General features: G+C 31.9%; 1 protein-coding gene and 1 non-coding gene across 2 annotated transcripts; one reads left to right on the top strand and one right to left on the bottom strand.

Moving 5' to 3' along the window:
- Positions 1-188: 188 nt before the first annotated feature.
- LOC113563021 lies at positions 189-3,753 on the bottom strand. The gene is made up of 3 exons (XM_026974012.1): positions 3,620-3,753; positions 3,140-3,283; positions 189-307 (listed from the first exon to the last, which is right to left on the bottom strand). The coding sequence occupies exons 1-3, from the start codon at positions 3,720-3,722 to the stop codon at positions 189-191; spliced, it is 366 nt and encodes a 121-aa protein (XP_026829813.1). The 5' UTR covers positions 3,723-3,753.
- Positions 3,754-9,631: 5,878 nt separating this feature from the next.
- On the top strand, positions 9,632-16,055 carry LOC105284314. The gene is made up of 13 exons (XR_003407289.1): positions 9,632-9,734; positions 11,990-12,088; positions 12,238-12,323; positions 12,511-12,729; positions 12,793-12,962; positions 13,034-13,124; positions 13,204-13,389; positions 13,758-13,931; positions 14,015-14,156; positions 14,835-14,968; positions 15,079-15,180; positions 15,458-15,783; positions 15,871-16,055. It is a non-coding gene; the product is annotated as an uncharacterized LOC105284314 (transcript).
- Positions 16,056-18,146: the final 2,091 nt, after the last annotated feature.

Genomic DNA, 18,146 nt, shown 5'->3' on the forward strand with positions numbered 1-18,146 from the left:
ATTACTTTAGGCTTAAAATTATATACAACAATTGATGCTTATTTTCCATACTTAACGCAACAGCATTAGGGACTATATTATTTACAAAACCTGGAGTGTCTCTTCCCATAATTGCATTTCCCTTTTCATCCGATTGGTTTCATACAGAATCCTGTTAATGTTCCTCCACTGTTTTTTACGCTTCAACTTTAGGTGACTGATGGTTGCTGCCGCAATATCACACTTCCTTTTAAGGAACAAGAGTTCAGCATCTTCTGATATTGAAGGACCACTTGTGTTGCTAGGATCAGACCCACTTTCTGACTGACTGGTACCATTACAAGGCTCTTTCATTATGACAAGAATGCTCTAGAAATATATACAGTAAATACATATGATTTACATATTCGGCACTCACAAACATTCGTGCATCAAACAAACGGGACAATCTCACAGATGTATATAATGATACTTTTTTGAACTTTTGATCATACTTACTCTTCAATTTTCTTTAAATAAACTTTATCCTGCACGAGGTTACGTTACACACGCTGACACACGCATCGCTTGCTGACCAGCTGCTCTGGGCCTATGGTTAGAAGATGGCGGTCGCCGAGCAGTGGTGGGGGAAGCCTGGCGCGTCTCTGATTATAGGACTCTAATCGGAAGTAATCGCGCGCCACGCGTGCCAACCCTACTAGCTAACAGCACCGCCGTCGACCAATAAAAACGCTCTTGCGATATCTCGTAATACTAATTCTAACACCGAAAAAAGTGCCTCAGATAATTGGCTCTGTAACTCTAAAGATGGTATAACTTTCAAAACACACAGATATTTTCAAAAATATCCCAATGCACTGAGGATTCAGCTGTACTATGATGATTTAATTGTTAATAACCCTTTGAGTTCAAAGATACAGTCTCATAAAATTGGTGCATTTTATTACATAATTCAAAATTTACCTCTATATCTGAACTCATTTCTTGGAGGGATACATGTTTTAGCTCTTTGTCATACAGCTGATATCGAAAAATACGGAATGGATATGATTTTGAGACCATTTATTTGTGAATTAAGAAAATTGGAAAGTGACGAAGGAGTTCTTATATCTGGAAATGGAAAAGAAAGGATTTTGCGAGCATCTCTTGTTGTTGTTACTGCTAATGGACTAGCTGCTCATCAATTATTTGGCCTAATGAGTCCTGCAGCTCTATATTTTTGTAGATTATGTATGATCAATCGATGTGCTTTTCATGATAATGAAGAAAGTATCCGTGCAATTCCACGGACGAGACAATTGCACGATGAACATATTAAAATAATCAAAGAAAAAGTGACTGAAAAGGACATCGAAAATGCAAGAAAGCAGTGCGGGGTCAAAAAGCAAAGTGTTCTGCACGAAAGTCGATATTTTCATTTAACTGAAAATTACATTTTTGATCCGATGCATGACATTTTTCTAGGCGTTACACCAATGGAGATTAAATTAGTTTTAAATCATTTCATTACTAACAAAGAATATGATCTAAATCTAGACACTTTTAATGGTAGACTTCATTTGTTTCAGTACGGTTTACCTGAGGTTAAAGATAAACCATCGGCAAATTTCACTTTAGCTTCTCTTCGCAATCTAAAAGATTATAAGTTAAAACAAACTGCTGCTCAAACTTGGTGCTTAATGAGAGTCTTACCATTCATTGTATCTGATAAAGTTCCTAAAAATGATAAATATTTGTCTCTTATTTTGTTACTAAACAGAATAACCGAAATAGTTTTCGCTCCAAAATTGACAGTGACTATTTTACCATATTTATCTGAACTCATTGTTGAACATGATGCATTGTTCAGAAAACTCTTTCCTGATATTCATCCACTTAATAAACACCATCACTTACACCATTACCCAGAGTGTATAAAACGTTCCGGACCTATACGCTGGATGAATTGTTTTAGATTCGAAGCTAAACATAGCATTTTGAAAAAACAAGGCAGTGTATGTTGCAATTACAAAAATATCCCAAAAACAATGATTAATCATTGCCAAATTTCGCAATGTGCAACTTGGGGCACAGGTACAACACCGAGAGAGAAAATAAAGTACACTAAATCTGAGACAGTGAAACCCGGTGAACACAGTTATATTAATGTTATATTGCTGTAACAAAATGAAATGTAACAAATAATATTACAAAAGCATTTTGTGTAAGTTACTGGTTAGTTATTATTTCCTACTCATATATATAACATGTTATATTGCTTGTTATGTTACTGTTATGTATGAGACATTTCGTTTGTAATGTGACTGTTATATTGTGATTAAGTGAATGGAATATAAATATTATGTTCTTTGTTATATCTTGCTAACCTTTTATATATATATATATATATATATATATATAATTAGCAAAATAAATAGAAATTTTTATAAAAATAAAAAATTAATGTTTATTTGTTTATTTAAATACATTTAATACACAGTTTTTTAAACTTTTGACATTCAACACTGAAGTTAAATTTATAATATATTTAAACGTATATTAAATATTTATAAACAAAAAGTTTTTTAGTCTTAGACATTCATGACAGAAATAAAATATGTAATGCATTTGAAATTGTGTAGTAAACTTATACATATATAAAAGTAATAGATAATATCATAACAAGCTGTTAGATTTGTTTTTAATTTTAATTCTCCTTTTCCTCTCGATTTTTCCGTTGCTTTGCAAATCGGAACCACTTCGCAGATATTGTATCCAGCTCTTTTTCTGTTACAAGGTGATGTCCTAAAATAACTTCTATAAAAAGACAAAATCCTTTTAATTGTCCATTATGCAATATAGTAAATAAAAAAGAATAGTAAATGAATATACCTTTCATTGCTGTAATCATGAATAATTTTGCAACAGGAAAATTTTGTCTGCGTCCTTTCCAAGAGCACGCCATTGCACATTCGTTAGAAAATACTTTTGTCAAAATATTTCTAACATGTTCTCTTGGAGAATGGCCTCCAATTTTTTGTATAAAAGCTTCCTGAAATAAAACAATTCCATTAATTATGCAAAATGCAGAATCAATTTTTTTTAGGTGTACTTACATATTCATTATAAAAAGTTTTGTCATTTTTTAACTGAACTTCAATTTTTTTAATATCATCAATACATTTTAATGGTAAGAACGTTTTAATTCTGTCTGTATTAGATTTATTTTGACCGTTGCGGATAACTTTATTAGCCAGTTGTGCTGAAACATCATCTAATTGTAGGTGCATTTCTGCTACAGCCCTCATTAAATGTTCAACATTTTCTGAAATTAATATAATTTTTATAAATAATAAAATAATAAATCTGGATAAAATAAAATTATTTATTTTTGCTTTGTAGTTCATTTAATATGATGAATCAATTTTATAATGATACATATGGAAGAGAAGGATGTTCTTTAATGATAATATACTATTTATAACTACTTATAATATACTGTTATAATTCTATTTATACTATTTATAATATTTATAAATAGCATATTTTCTATATTTATAATAAAACATAATAAAAATTGAATTTTTAAATACGTATTTGTACATAGAATTGTTACATTTATCAATTTGGATAATGTTTATAATAAAAAAAAGAACTTTACCGTTAATTCTCTCCAACATATTTAATGCAGTATCAGTTTCTATGCTTTTGTTCGTATTCAACGTCTTTTCGAAAGTACTACTTTTACTTTTATATACTGACATTCCAGAATGGTTTCTACATAACTCACATCAGTTTTCTGCATCGCTGAAATATAAATTTAAAAAGATATATATGTTTTAGGATTAAAATACAAAGAAATAAGAAACTCACCATCGTCTTGATTATTATTCATCATAGAATTAACAATATCGGCATTATTTTGAGAACTCTGTATTTCTGCAGGCCACATAGGAAGAGCTTCATTTATGTTCAGTTCATTCTCCACAAAATTATCTTCAGAATCTTCTTTATTAATAGATGTATTTACTTTTTTTCTACCATAAACTTTCAAATTTTTTTTACAACTATAATTTTTCTCCTTAGAGGTCTCCTTAGTGTTCTCTTCTGTATCTTCATCTTCATCTGTATCTGTATCTGTATCTTTATCTTTATCTTCATCTGAATAAATGAAGCGGTTAGGTAGTTTTTTACGTTGCCCTTTACCCATGCATTGATCATCCGTTGATGTATAATAATCATTTTCTGCAGCTTTTCTGGCTTTCTCCACTGATGCTAAGAGAAAGATAAAAATGAAATAGTGTACAAATATACTACAAACATTTTCATAAACTAAGATTATTCTAACCAAAGTATTTTTGTATTGTCACAGACATTAAGTTCCATGACTTTGTCAGGGTCCACCCGTTTCGATATTAATGTTGATACGTTTTTTACAGAGCTTGGTGGCCACCAGCACATACTTTCATTTTCATCTTCATGTATCTAATTTGTTGGTATTTCCGACACGGAATTATCAACAAAATATACAACTGCATAAGCCATTTTACAAAACAAATAAGAATTGTATCTATGAGACTGCTTATAGCAAAATTGTAGAATTTCTTTTACTTAACCTCTGTTCATTGATATAACCTATCTATATTATCTATATGTAGAAAATTCGTATTACAGCTACAAATATACTCTTTATATATGCTACACTTGCGTAAACGTATGAAAAATACAAAAACAATGCTGCAACTCGTCTACACGTCCTTGTTAGACTCTCGTGTCCTTTGTTAGACTCTCCTCTTCTCTGCTCTTCTTCTTAGTAGCGTAGTAGCGACACTTTTGTTATTCGCGTCTAGTCACGGAATAGCATTCTTAAGAGTCAATTAGCTTCTAATTTGAGGCATAAAATTTGATTGCTGTTTTGGATTATTTTGTTTTTTACAAATAATTAACTTCTATTCGTTATAAATAAAAATACAGTTTAGTTTCTTGTAAATTTTAGAACTGTTCCATTTCTTTTTTTAACTTTATTATTCTATTTATTATTCTAAATATAATAATATAGAGATTAAATAAAACAGCAAAACAAAATTAATATCTTTTCTTGTTTTTCCTACTTTTACAATATACTTGACTTTATTCAACGTCATTCTTTTTAGCATAATTTTGAAAGTATTGAAATTTATAAAAATTATGAAAAATATAAAACATAAAGAATTATTTTTCTTTTAGATGGCGAGTACAAGAGAAAAGAACTTCGTTAAAAAACGTTAAATAAATAAACAGCTTCGCAAAATTAGAAAAAATATTTGCATATGATAAACAAAAAGTTTATAGTATATTAAAATATTTATTTGCCATAATAAATATATAAATATTATTAATTTACATGATGAAGCAATGGAACAATTGCTGACGTTTCTCGTCCTGAATTAATTTTTAAACACTTGTTTTTAACTTCGGAGAGTGAAATTGTCACATTTTCATCACTTGGAGAATTATGAAGTTCACAAATATTAAGTCTTAATGAGTTGCAAGGTTCTATAAACAGCGGCCTAACTGCTGAAAATTGATCACCAATAAGATATAATTCATTGTTATTTATTATAATTTTGCTTATAACTAATATCGTATTACTTTTTAACAAACAACAATTATTCGGGTGTTTGTTTGTAATTGTGAAATCTTTAAATTCAATGCAGTTAATAGCTCCTGTCTTCGTATAATGTTTAATTGGATATGATTTTAATTCTTTTATAACGGGAATTTCATTTTCTTCGTGTAATCTATTATATATCTGTTCCAATGGCTTTGGAGAATTTTGAATTTTTTCTCGTACAGTTTTTAAATAGTTTTCAAACTGAAAACAACTAAATTTATCTAATGGACCAAAAGTTTTAACTTCGTTGGCTAAATGTAATAAATTGTGGATATTATACGACATGAATTGTCGTCCGTATAAAACTTCATAATTAGTGACAAAATGTTTTAATAACTGATGAGCATAATCGTTTAATGCTATACACATATTCGGATCACATAATATCCTTATTGTAATACTCAATGTAAGAAAATGAATATAATATGTAGTAGACATTATTGACTTCAAAATCACTGGGCCTATATAAAGCAAAAATAATCGGAATTCTGTAGCCTTCCATTTATCGACCTCTGTTAAAGTGCGAGGTAATCTTGAAAATTCAGATGAAATTGACGATTTAGTTGCTACAATTGCATCAGACAAATATTTTTTATTATTTTTACTTAAACGAATATTGTTCGGTCCTTTCACCCAGAAAAGAAGAAGACGTTTCGTAACTCCTAAACATATTAAGTGCATATAATCACTTGCAACTTGAGAAACCATATCAATATTCAGTTCCTGTAAAATTGTATCACCTGTATGATGTTCTTCTTGTGTTTTATTACGAAATGATTCGTCAGTTCTCATTGTGAAATTTGTTTCTGGAAAAACTACAGAGTTAATGTATTCTCCTTCCTGAGTACATTTATGACAGCTGAAATAACCAGAATGGCTTTTTGTAGACATAAAAAAAGCCATTGCTGGAGCATCACAAACAATGCCTGCAATTTCAATTAAATATTTCTTTCCGCCATAAAAAAAACCATTTTGTTGAATTTCTGTCATTTCATTAACAAAAGATCGTAAAAATTCATTTGCATTTCTTGGCTTCGAGTATCCGTGATAAATTCCTACAACGAAAGGTTTCGTATAAACCTCCGCTTGGATTGACACTAAAATAAGCCAAAATTGACTTCTGGAACTTTTCGACAAAGACATTCCGTCAGAGTTAATTAACAATTTCACAGAATTTGCAATTTGTTCCAAATATTTTCCAATTGACCGCTGAAGACCGATGACAAGTCCAAAATGTATATAAGAACCGTTACCCATCGTTGTCATTTTATTAATAGTAACACTTCGGGGTGTATGCATTAAAGTCCGGACGTTTTGAGGCAAAGCTTTATGTCCATTATCACGCAATATTGTTAATAGTTTGTTAACAGATCTCTGAGAAACTTTTTCTGTATTTACCCAAGATCATAACCTACTTTGTAAACTGTTCTCACTTTTGTTTTCATCAAAATCTAAATTTTGGTTTTTTATATCACTCTCTGAGAAATTTGAACCTGAAGAGTCAGTATCGTCTTCATAATTGTCAACTACAGGTAAAATACGTGAAAAAGTGGAAGAAGAAAACTCCGAATCCGAAGAACAGAATCTTTCAAAATTGTCATCAATGGTGGTTGATTTGTCGTTAACAACATTAATAAGATCTGAAGAAAAACCAGTATTACAAATATCCGTATTTCTATAGGATTCAATTTTTTGACGAATCAGCTGATTTTTTCGTCTCTTCGACAAATACTGTAGTTCTTTTGGCATATTTTATAATTGTTACTATAGTAAAATCACATTAAATTTTTATATTTCATGAAATAACCTAAAAATATAGTAAAGATTATATAAATTGTTTAGTGACATATATAACCGTCAATATACCTTTAGTTCTCCTTTAGAATATTTGAGGTTATTTAGCTGATTTCTTCTATTTGTAGCCAAATCTTTTCTCCGATAGTTAATGCACTATATTTGCTCTGTACTCTTATTTTACTTTGTTCCAAACCTTATACCGAACTCAGTAATAAAAATAAATAACTAATCAGTTTCTACAGACAAATAAGTATGCACTATCTACAAAATTAATATAAATATCAACGTGTTTCCATATAACGTGTATTTGTAATATTATGTGTTACAAATTACATTGCCGTAATATTATAAATCATCGTATGCAATATTACCTGAATAAAAATTGTTATATATCTACTATGTATTCTAAATGTAATTCTGATAATATTACTTATAAATAACATCTTATATTATTGTTATGTTGTCTAGAGTATAACAGACATAATATTACTTGTAACTTCTCAGTTATATAACTGTTAGAAACTGTGTTCACTGGGAAGTTGTACACACTTCAAGTAAATTAAAACTAAATGAGATAGGACTACAAGACGAAGCTTACGTCATTAAAGTTGACAAAATTGAAATTTATGGTATAGAATATCGAGTCGGACTGTTTGTTGCCATTGACGGAGGAAAAGGGAACGATAATGGAGATCTTGAATTTGGATGGATAATAGAAATATTGTTATTAGAGGAAGAACAAGTATACTTATGGTGTGAGGGATAGTTTTCTCTGTGGCTGGTCGAAGAATTAAATGCTTATTGCGTTGCTCCGAATTCTTGTTTCAAATTAGTAAATACAAATGACTTGTGTGATCTCAAATCGTTATCCCTTTGGACGGATTATAAATCAAGTTTTTATTACATAGTTCTCAGACACATATTTTCATAATTATACGTATATTTCTCATTTTCATGGTATGTATAATATCTTTAACTTTTTACATTTGAGGTCATTTTAAAGGGATTTGGTTACGCATAATTTCATACATTACTTGTAAGACTTAACAATTTAACTTGTAATAATTAACGAGAGGGCTCCGTTTGCCTACATTCCCAATTGCCTACAGCTTCGTTTGCCTACAACATTTTGCCGACAGCTCCGATTGCCGACATTCCCGCTTACCTACAGAGCGAGTGCCTACAAGCGCTATTGCACACATGTAATAATTAAAAATACGACTGTACATTTGCGCACATGACATTATTGCCCACATACATATTGCACACATGACTTTATTGTACACATACATATTGCACACACGACATTATTGCATACAAGAAATAAGAAAGTTGCATTATCATTTTGTACACATGACTTCATTGCGCACATGCATATTGCGCACATACACATTGCACACATGGCTTTATTGCGCAAATACACATTGCACACATTACTTTATTGCGCACATACACATTGCACACATGGCTTTATTGCGCATATACACATTGCACACATACCTTTATTGCGCACATACACATTGCACACATGACTTTATTGCATACATGAAATAAGAGATAAAGTTCCGAAAACGACTTACCTCCGATTTCGATGAAACTTGGTACAAACCTTCCTTTTTGGTCAAAATGAAAGCCCTTAAAAGGATTTTGTGCGACTAATATGGAAAGATCATTTTTCACCATCAAATACCAGAAAGAGTATACGAGACGCCCTAAACGAGTATGACAGGTTTCTATAAAAAATTGAATATTTCTATGCAAAGTAGGATGCTTTTATTTAGATTATGAGAAGATTAAGTTAAAAATAACCTAACCCAACCAAACCCCGATTTTTTATTTAAGGTCGTCCTTCGTCTTGCAAAGTACATGTGTGGATATCGTGTGTTCCACCTTCCCCCCTACGGAGGGGCTCCACTGCTGTTAAAAATAACCTAACCCAACCCAACCCCGATTGTTTATTTAAGGTCGTCCTTCGTCTTATAAAGTATATGCGCGGATACCGTGTGTTCCGCCCCCCTCCTATGGGGGGGGGGCTCCACTACTGTTAAAAATAACCTAACCCAACCCAACCCCGATTTTTTATTTAAAATCGTCCGTCGTCTTGTTCATCTTTTATTGTAAATAATTACCCTCCTTTCATATAATCTAACTCAATTCATAACTTCTTTCATATAACATAATAATAAGAGTATATAACAGTCAAATTCCAGTTTCTAGTATTTGATGGTGAAAAATGATCTTTCCATATTAGTCGCACAAAATCCTTTTAAGGGCTTTCATTTTGACCAAAAAGGAAGGTTTATACCAAGTTTCATCGAAATCGGAGGTAAGTCGTTTTTCGGACCTTTATCCCTTATTTCATTATATACAATAAAGTCATGTGTGCAATGTGTATGTGCGCAATAAAGTTATGTGTGCAATGTGTATGTGCGCAATAAAGCCATGTGTGCAATGTGTATGTGCGCAATAAAGTAATGTGTGCAATGTGTATGTGCGCAATGAAGTCATGTGTACAAAATGATAATGCAACTTTCTTATTTCTTGTGTGCAATAAAGTCATGTGTGCAATATGTATGTGTACAATAAAGTCATGTGTGCAATATGTATGTGGGCAATAATGTCATGTGCGCAAACGTACATTCGTATTTTTAATTATTACATGTGTGCTGTTACGTCAGTAACCCTTCATCTGATGGAAGGTTCTCGAACGATCTTCGAAGGCTCCGGCAGGCAAGCCTGCTAGCCGTAGCGAGCGTTATCGCGAGCCCGGCAATAAATAGTGTAAACATCTGCGCATACCAGCATCTTTCTAGAACCTTCTAGCACTTTCTAAAACCTAAAAATATATATATAATATCATATTATATATATATATATATATATATATATATATGGTTATTTTATAATTTAGGAAATTTTATATTATTATTTTCCTGAATGAAAAGATCATATAGACGGAATTTAATACGATTACAGTCTTCAAAATAAGCATTATTTCTTTTAATACACATATCTTTGGATTAAAAACAGATACAACAACCATTCAAAATCCCAGAAGATCCATTTTGCAATCAGGAAATTAATATCGAGAGGAAAATATTATAATCATAAAGCGAACTACGTAATTAATCAACTTAGGTATTAAGGTTCTGTACAGGGATGTTTACGCGAAGGGCCTCCCTCCACAGAACCGAGATAACCGTCGAGACGAAGACGCGGGCCCGATTTTCCTAAACATTATTGGTGGAAAATCAGTCCCACCATCGATATTTTCAACCACCCGCCTCTTCGTCCACAATATAAAAGGGCCTGTTGAATGCTAGGGAACTCAGTAATAAGTAATCATTTTTCCGATCGTGTACTTTAAAAAGTCTTGGGTATTGAATAGTGTAGAGTCCGATTCTACATTAAGGTAAATTGGAAAATCAAACTCAGATCCGCAACTTCCGTTTCTCGACAATTCAAAGACTCTCGTATTCTTATATTCTTTTGTTAGACATTTGTAACAATTTTCATTTGGTAAAATATATATATATATATGGTATTTTCAAACCAAACGCTTTTCTTAACACTCCCACGCACTCCGCCCATTCTTTGAGTTGGACTTGAATTGCTTTGCACACTGAGTAACAAAGGCACGAGCAGCGTTCTTCCGCACCGGCCTGCGCACTCAGTAAGCCAAGAACCTGTAGCAGCGTTCTTTCGCACTCTCGTTCTCTTGTTTCAATCCATCCTCAACCCCATGAAAAGAAATCGCAGAGGGGGTGTAAAGAAGCGAGCGTGCATCCAATTATTACAATACTTGGGATCAACGAATCAAATTCATTATTCTCCAGACCTCGGGATCGAACCGCAACATTTAGATCCGGAATATGAGAGCCTTTTTACTCCAACTAAATCCGAATATAAATTAATTCCGATTGCTTTCCGACATCCTTGGATGCCACCATTCGAATATCTGCCTAACGATCCGCGATGCACTCGATATTCTGAAATCCGCGCCGAACTTCTCCATACACTCTACGACGGACCGGTACCAGCACACTGGGGAACGGCCGAAAAACCTCTCGAAATAGATTCGGATTAGACTAATCGACGTGTTAATAGATGTGCCCAAGATTTAATCGTCGCCCGCAAAACTCGACTCTCGGTTTCCTCGAACGGGCTGAAATTCTGCATTGCGTTTATATTCCGGGTTACCAACGTCTAACCGACCGCGCTGCGTTCTGTGTCGCGTGCTTCCTCTTTAAAATATCGCCACTCGAGAAACTAAACTGTGAATACCGGGAGACGCATGATTTGTTCCTCGGGAATCAAAAGATATCGCTCACATGCGATTACTGCGGGAACTACCTATCCACTTACAAACCGTACCTCGAATGCCCTGATTGCACAGCAACTCATTTTGATTTCGTCAACCGAACAGCCAACTATCGCGACGTAATCTGGAATCTTCGCGACCCCACCATCATACGAAAGGAGGGAGAACTCATTGCGTTAGATCTAGATGATCGACCACCATCACCACATGATTGATGCACTTTTATTAGTCATTCGAGTCAGTGTTGTGAATGTTTGTAGCCGTGGCTAAATCGGACGTGACATGTGCAATAGCGCTTGTAGGCAATCGCTCTGTAGGCAATTGGGAATGTCGGCAATCGGAGCTGTCGGCAAAATGTTGTAGGCAAACGAAGCTGTAGGCAATTGGGAATGTAGGCAAACGGGACCCCCCCTAATTAACAATTTAACTTGTAATAATTAACAATTTTAATAATAATTAACAAATATAATAATTAACAAGCATGAAATGTTTTCTTAATATGTTGTAGATGAAGAAATAACTCCAAAATCTTTTATTGATCTCACAGAAGATGACTTAAGGAGATTAAATATTAAAACAGGTCCAAGGAAAGAGGTTTGAAGGGTAGTGGCTGCAGTAAATTCAATAATATATGTATAAATCAAATAATAATTTTTTTAAATTTTGTTCGTTTAATTATATATACTTTTACTTTTTACTTCAATGTTTTTATACTTTACTGACTTTGCTTTGACTTTGGTCCGATAGTACATAAGTTTTGAAAATTTATTCACTTTTCCAGAAAATCGTACTTGAACCATCAACCTCTCCATTCGTAATATCAAGTCATGCAAATCTACAAGTTAAAGACCCAAATATCAGCTCCACTTCAATCATTTTAAATATACAGAATGAATATTTAGATAAAGAGAACGACGTAAAAGTTCAAGAGGAAAACAGTGATATGGCAGAGCTCATTGAAACACCGCATATCAGTGGAACAGTACAGAATAATTTTAAGGTAAATTTGTTAAATATATTCCAATATTTGTATTTCATATGTGTTATTTTATATATGCTTTAGGAAGTTCCAACTGTAATGGATGTGAGAAGTTGGGTCAAAAAGCGCGATGAGGAAAATGTAAAAGACGAGTCCCTTGTTAGCATTTTGGATTCTGGTATAGTCAAAGCAACTCATAGACAAGAGCTTGTAAAATTGGCAGTTTCTGGAATGTCACAACTTCACAATACCTTGTAATTGTCATAGGCTACATCTACACACAATTTCTTATATTGATCCAATACATAATTTATTATTATTGTAGATATCCAACAGCAGAAATTAACGAACAATTAACTAAGAATATTATTTTGGCTTTTCCTAAACTGCGTTCAATGCTGACAAATGGTGGTTACGTGAGTACTATTTTGTTGCAATCATTTATGATTTAGCTATTATTATAACTTAAGAGATTACTGATTTATTTACTGACAGGAGCACTTTTATGATCGAAAAACAAACACCGGATTCATTGAATTTCGACTTAAAACTCTTCGACTGAAATTGCCCGCCAAGGATAAAAAAAGGGCAGCAAATATACAACTGAGGAACAAACAAAAGTTAATGAAATTTATGGAAAACGAAAGTGTTCTACTAGATGAGCAAAATTTCAAATTAAAAGTAAATATAAGATTTAAAAATATTAAAAAATATATGATTTGCAAAGGTTTTTAGATAAATTTTGTTAAAAATTAACCTATTCGTAAAACTTAGTAACAATCTTAGTAACTTTAAAATAAAACTATAGTCTCTTATTGCTCTTTTTTATTTTCTTTTTCGTCACGTCCTTTACATTTTTTAAATTTCAATGTCTTAATTATTGACAATTTTTGTCGTCTAAGCTTACGTAATATATTAAACTTTATATAAATATATGAAACTTTATGTACCCTTTTATCAAAAAGTACTGAATGTATTTAATTTCTTACTGTATGTAGTAGATCTTGATATTTTTATGATTTTCAATTTATTATTCATGAATTTTTTAGGTGTCTGAACTAGCATTTAAAATGCCTAATGACACAAATAAGGAACTCATACTGAAACTAACAGACGAAACAAGGGCTAATCGCCTCAATGAAATAAAGAACTCGGATAAACCGATGACGGTGGTAGCAATATTGAAAAAATATCCTAGATTCAAAGATTTCAATGGAGAACTTGTAAGTATTTCAGAGCACTTCTAGTTTTTTAATATTATACATATTTGTCTCCGTTACTTTTTAATATCATATTTATGTATCAGATATCGAGAAAATTTTCTGCAGTCTTTCCAGAAAATGATATATTTTTGGGAACTTTTTCTGCGTTTTACGCACCACGGATTTTGCAGTATTGCAAATCAATAAAACATCATCTTTTGGAATTGGTCAGAGACCTTGAAAGTAGTAAGTACAGTCATTCATTAAGGTGTTTCGCAGATACTTTGGAAAAGAAATTAATTTTTATCGAAGACATTAACATGCAATCACTCAAAATGTCAAATATTAAAAAATTTTACAATTCCTAATGATAATAAACAAAGTTGCTACCGTGAGGTCAATATTTGAAGCAATAAAAATGCTTGAAGTATTTTTACTTTATTGAATTAATAATTTTATACAATTAATTTGTACTTTATAAAATTTTCAAAAACTATAGAAAAAATTTTTCTAAACTTGAAAATTGAAAACTTAAAATATTCAAGGAATATTACCTTTGTTTATAATTTTAAACTGTTTCTTCAAACAAATAAATAATATTACACGAAAAATTAGAATTTTTTAATTTTTTTAATGTTTGTGCAGTTTTTTACGAATCGTCTGAGCTTACAAATTCATATTGGAAGAGCAAAGAACTTCAAGTATTTTTATTGCTTTCAAAATTGTTCTACCTGGTAATATTTTTTTGGGAAACTTTTGTCTAAAACAATTTGTTTTACATTGAAACAGTATCACTTGATAAAATTGAATTTCATGTTTATGATTTTGTTAATAATTATTTCTTTCTCTACCAATTACTGCCTGTGGTATACCATAAATAGTTAGTTAATCAAATATTAAGCTATTTAATCAATGTTTCCTTAGGAATGAATATTTCTATTTTTTTAATCTATTCTCTTATTTATTGTTCACTTTTTTATTTTACAGATAATCTAAAAGCTTTAGTTCTGCTGCCGGAACTGTTACCTAGCTCGAATTATACAAAAAGAAAGACATCTGTAAGTTTATATACTTCAAAATCATGATTTTATATAGTACATAATAAATGTCTATTTCTTCTAATAAATTTCTATTCCTCTAATAAATGTCTATGTCTATTTCTTTATAGGGCAACACAAAGTCAAATTCTAAAACGCCAAAAATAAAAGTAGTTCCAAACGATTTTTCTCAAAAAGTCGTACCAAGTAAAAATTTGCTCCAATTTATTCATGTAAGTAACAACAATTTGAGTGATTCTTTAAATTATTTTTGAAAGTAGTAAGAAAGTCTTATAAAATAATAAATATTAGTAATAGAAAACTACTTTTTTGTTATATTAAAATTGATTCATTACTTAACTTTTTAAAAGACACATTAATCAGATATGCATGTATTGATCACAAGGCAGCATTTATATCATACTTTTACAATGTGCTCAAACTAATGCCAATTTAATATTACTTTAATAATTTATAATTGATTCATTTTATTATATGCAATATTTCCAGGCATCTGATGATCTTTTATTGCATCTCGCCCCTGCGAATCGAGGAACTAGAAATGTTCAACCATGTTTAGTTTGTTCCAAGAGGGGACAAGAAAGAAGAGGGATTTATTACATAATGTCCGATGGCCATTTGATCTAAATTGGAGATAATGCTGTAGTAGCATTTGACATTCTACTGCAATTCTACTATTGTTTTGATGTAGAATTTCCTTCAGATTTAGTAAACTTTTATGATTTCATAACGGGCTGCATAATGAAACTGCATAAACCCAAAGGATGCAGCATTGCACTAGATACAACGTTACAGAATATAACGCTAAATGAAAAGTATGTAATTACTGAACTATATTATAAATATTTTTTATATTCCCGGTACTTAAAAATATACTAAACATTTTATAATTATGTTAACAGTGACGAAGAGATGGAGGAGATAGAGGATGAAATTGATTCTCCCGGCATGATAGCCGCCGATTGATTATTTATCGATTCGTCGTCGTGAGCATTGAATTCGTACGAGAATATTTGGCACGTTTATCCATTGAGTTGAAAATCTGAAACGCCCACTACACACTAGCGGGAATCGCGTGCATTTCACTTTTGAGAATGGAAATAAAAATTATTAGATCGCAGTTGGATAGCGCAGTTTGACAAGACATTTATTTTGTTTCAAATACAAAAATAAAATTTTTATTTTTCTCTTAAAATATTTTTATTTAAGAAATTTATTTTGTACCTTATCTAAGCAATTGTTACTGCAAAGATATAAAATGTAAAATTAAATCTATATCTTATATACATCTATATATATATATATATATATATATATATATATATAGTGGTATTTGGCTTATATATATATATATAAGCCAAATACCACTCACTCACTCACTGACTCATCAACGTGCAGCCCGAACCACTGCACCTATCGACTTGAAGTTTTAAGGGTATATTCCTACTATCACGTAGGTGCTCACTAAGGGAGGGTTTTCCGAAATTCCACCCCTAACGGGTGAGAAGGTGTAAAATGTGTTTTTATTTAATTCTACACATAAATATCGTGGGCGAAGCCGGGACGGGGGATGCTAGTAACTTAAATGCTTTAAAAATACATGCAAACTATATGCTTAAAAAAATTACATTATTTAATAATTCCCCATTCTGTAAATAACGTCTTTTATAATTTGATGCTTCCAAGCTACTTTGTGTATCTTTACAATAGAACACATGAAAAGTATCATATCTAATACTTGTGGACTAATACTATACTTTTCACGCGCTCTTAATAAAGATACTATGAAGTAGCCCGGGAGCATCAAATTATTTAGTGAAATAAATATTCTCTCACTGTAACAGAATATTGAAATCCTCTAAACTAAACTAGAGTGGAATATAGAACTCTTTTCAGGGTGAGGGTTCACTTCAAGTAAAGGGTGCATAATTTTACTTTTTCAAAAAGTGAAATTTCACTCCATTTGGACTGGCAGTATTATCATTATAGCTTGGAGTGAGATATCACTCCAAAGGAGTGAGATTCCACTCCAAAGGAGTGAGATTCCACTCCAAGAAATTTAGAGAGTACGATGCAACACACAATGATAATAACGCACGAGCGTTAAATAACACGGAAAAAAGCAACACAGTTTAAGCGTGTTAATATTTGTGAGTCCTGTGAAAGTGGTGGCGCCACCGTTGGCCGAGCGCGTGGTAATACAAATCGAGATCCTATTTTGTTTCTACAAGGATATTTCATACGCCGGTCAGTTCTCTGCTTGTGTTAATTCTTCATTGAAAAGTGCGAATCTTATGTGAATGTGTCATACATTTTATCGTACAAAATGGAAAAAAGTGTACTGTGTTTTTGATGCAAGTGTATCCGATATATAAATCAACCAAACGAGACAGACGTAGCTGCCGTAAGCAGAGCTTTATTAGCATCGGCAGCTACAGACCCGTTATTGCTGGCGACAATGAAAGGAAAATCCATTGTACTACAAAAACGAGATCCAGATAGGAATAATCGTCTGTGCGACATCGACGATAATGAAGAAATTCCTGATAAAGAAGAAATTTCGGTTCTCTTTATCGCGCTACCTGCAGAACTAACAATAAGTGATTTCGATACATCGGTAACTACTCGCAATAATCTTAGGGAGGAGGACGAGTCTATCACGCTGGACATTCCTATCATATACGAAGAACCTTCGGCGATGATTGAGGTTATACAAACAGCTATCAGCGATGCTAATATTCCGGTAAGATTAATAGAGTGAATAAAATCGACACTAAAATATACACATTACAGTAGAAAAACAATAATTTTTATTAATGAAATGAAATTGTATTAGTTATATAACATTATTCACAAAATTAATACAGCTGTCGAACACGTCTAATTTTGGCGGAAATTATTCAATATAAACACGCGTACAACGTGTAAAAACAACACGCACGATGCATTGAAATAACACACTTCACATGTGTTCTTAATTTACACACGGTAAAATGTGTAAAAAGTGTCTACAGCTAATAACATGCCTAAAATGTATAAAAATAACACACTTGGATTTGCAGTGAGATCGTTTTCCCGCCTTTTTATACTGCATTTTTTGCCGAAATCTTGGCAACCAGGAGAGATATCGCTTTCATTCGAAAAGCACAATATTCTGCATACTCTGCAGTAATATGAT

This window comes from Ooceraea biroi, chromosome 12, assembly GCF_003672135.1.
Source record: "Ooceraea biroi isolate clonal line C1 chromosome 12, Obir_v5.4, whole genome shotgun sequence".
NCBI classification, from domain to species: Eukaryota; Metazoa; Arthropoda; class Insecta; order Hymenoptera; family Formicidae; genus Ooceraea; species Ooceraea biroi.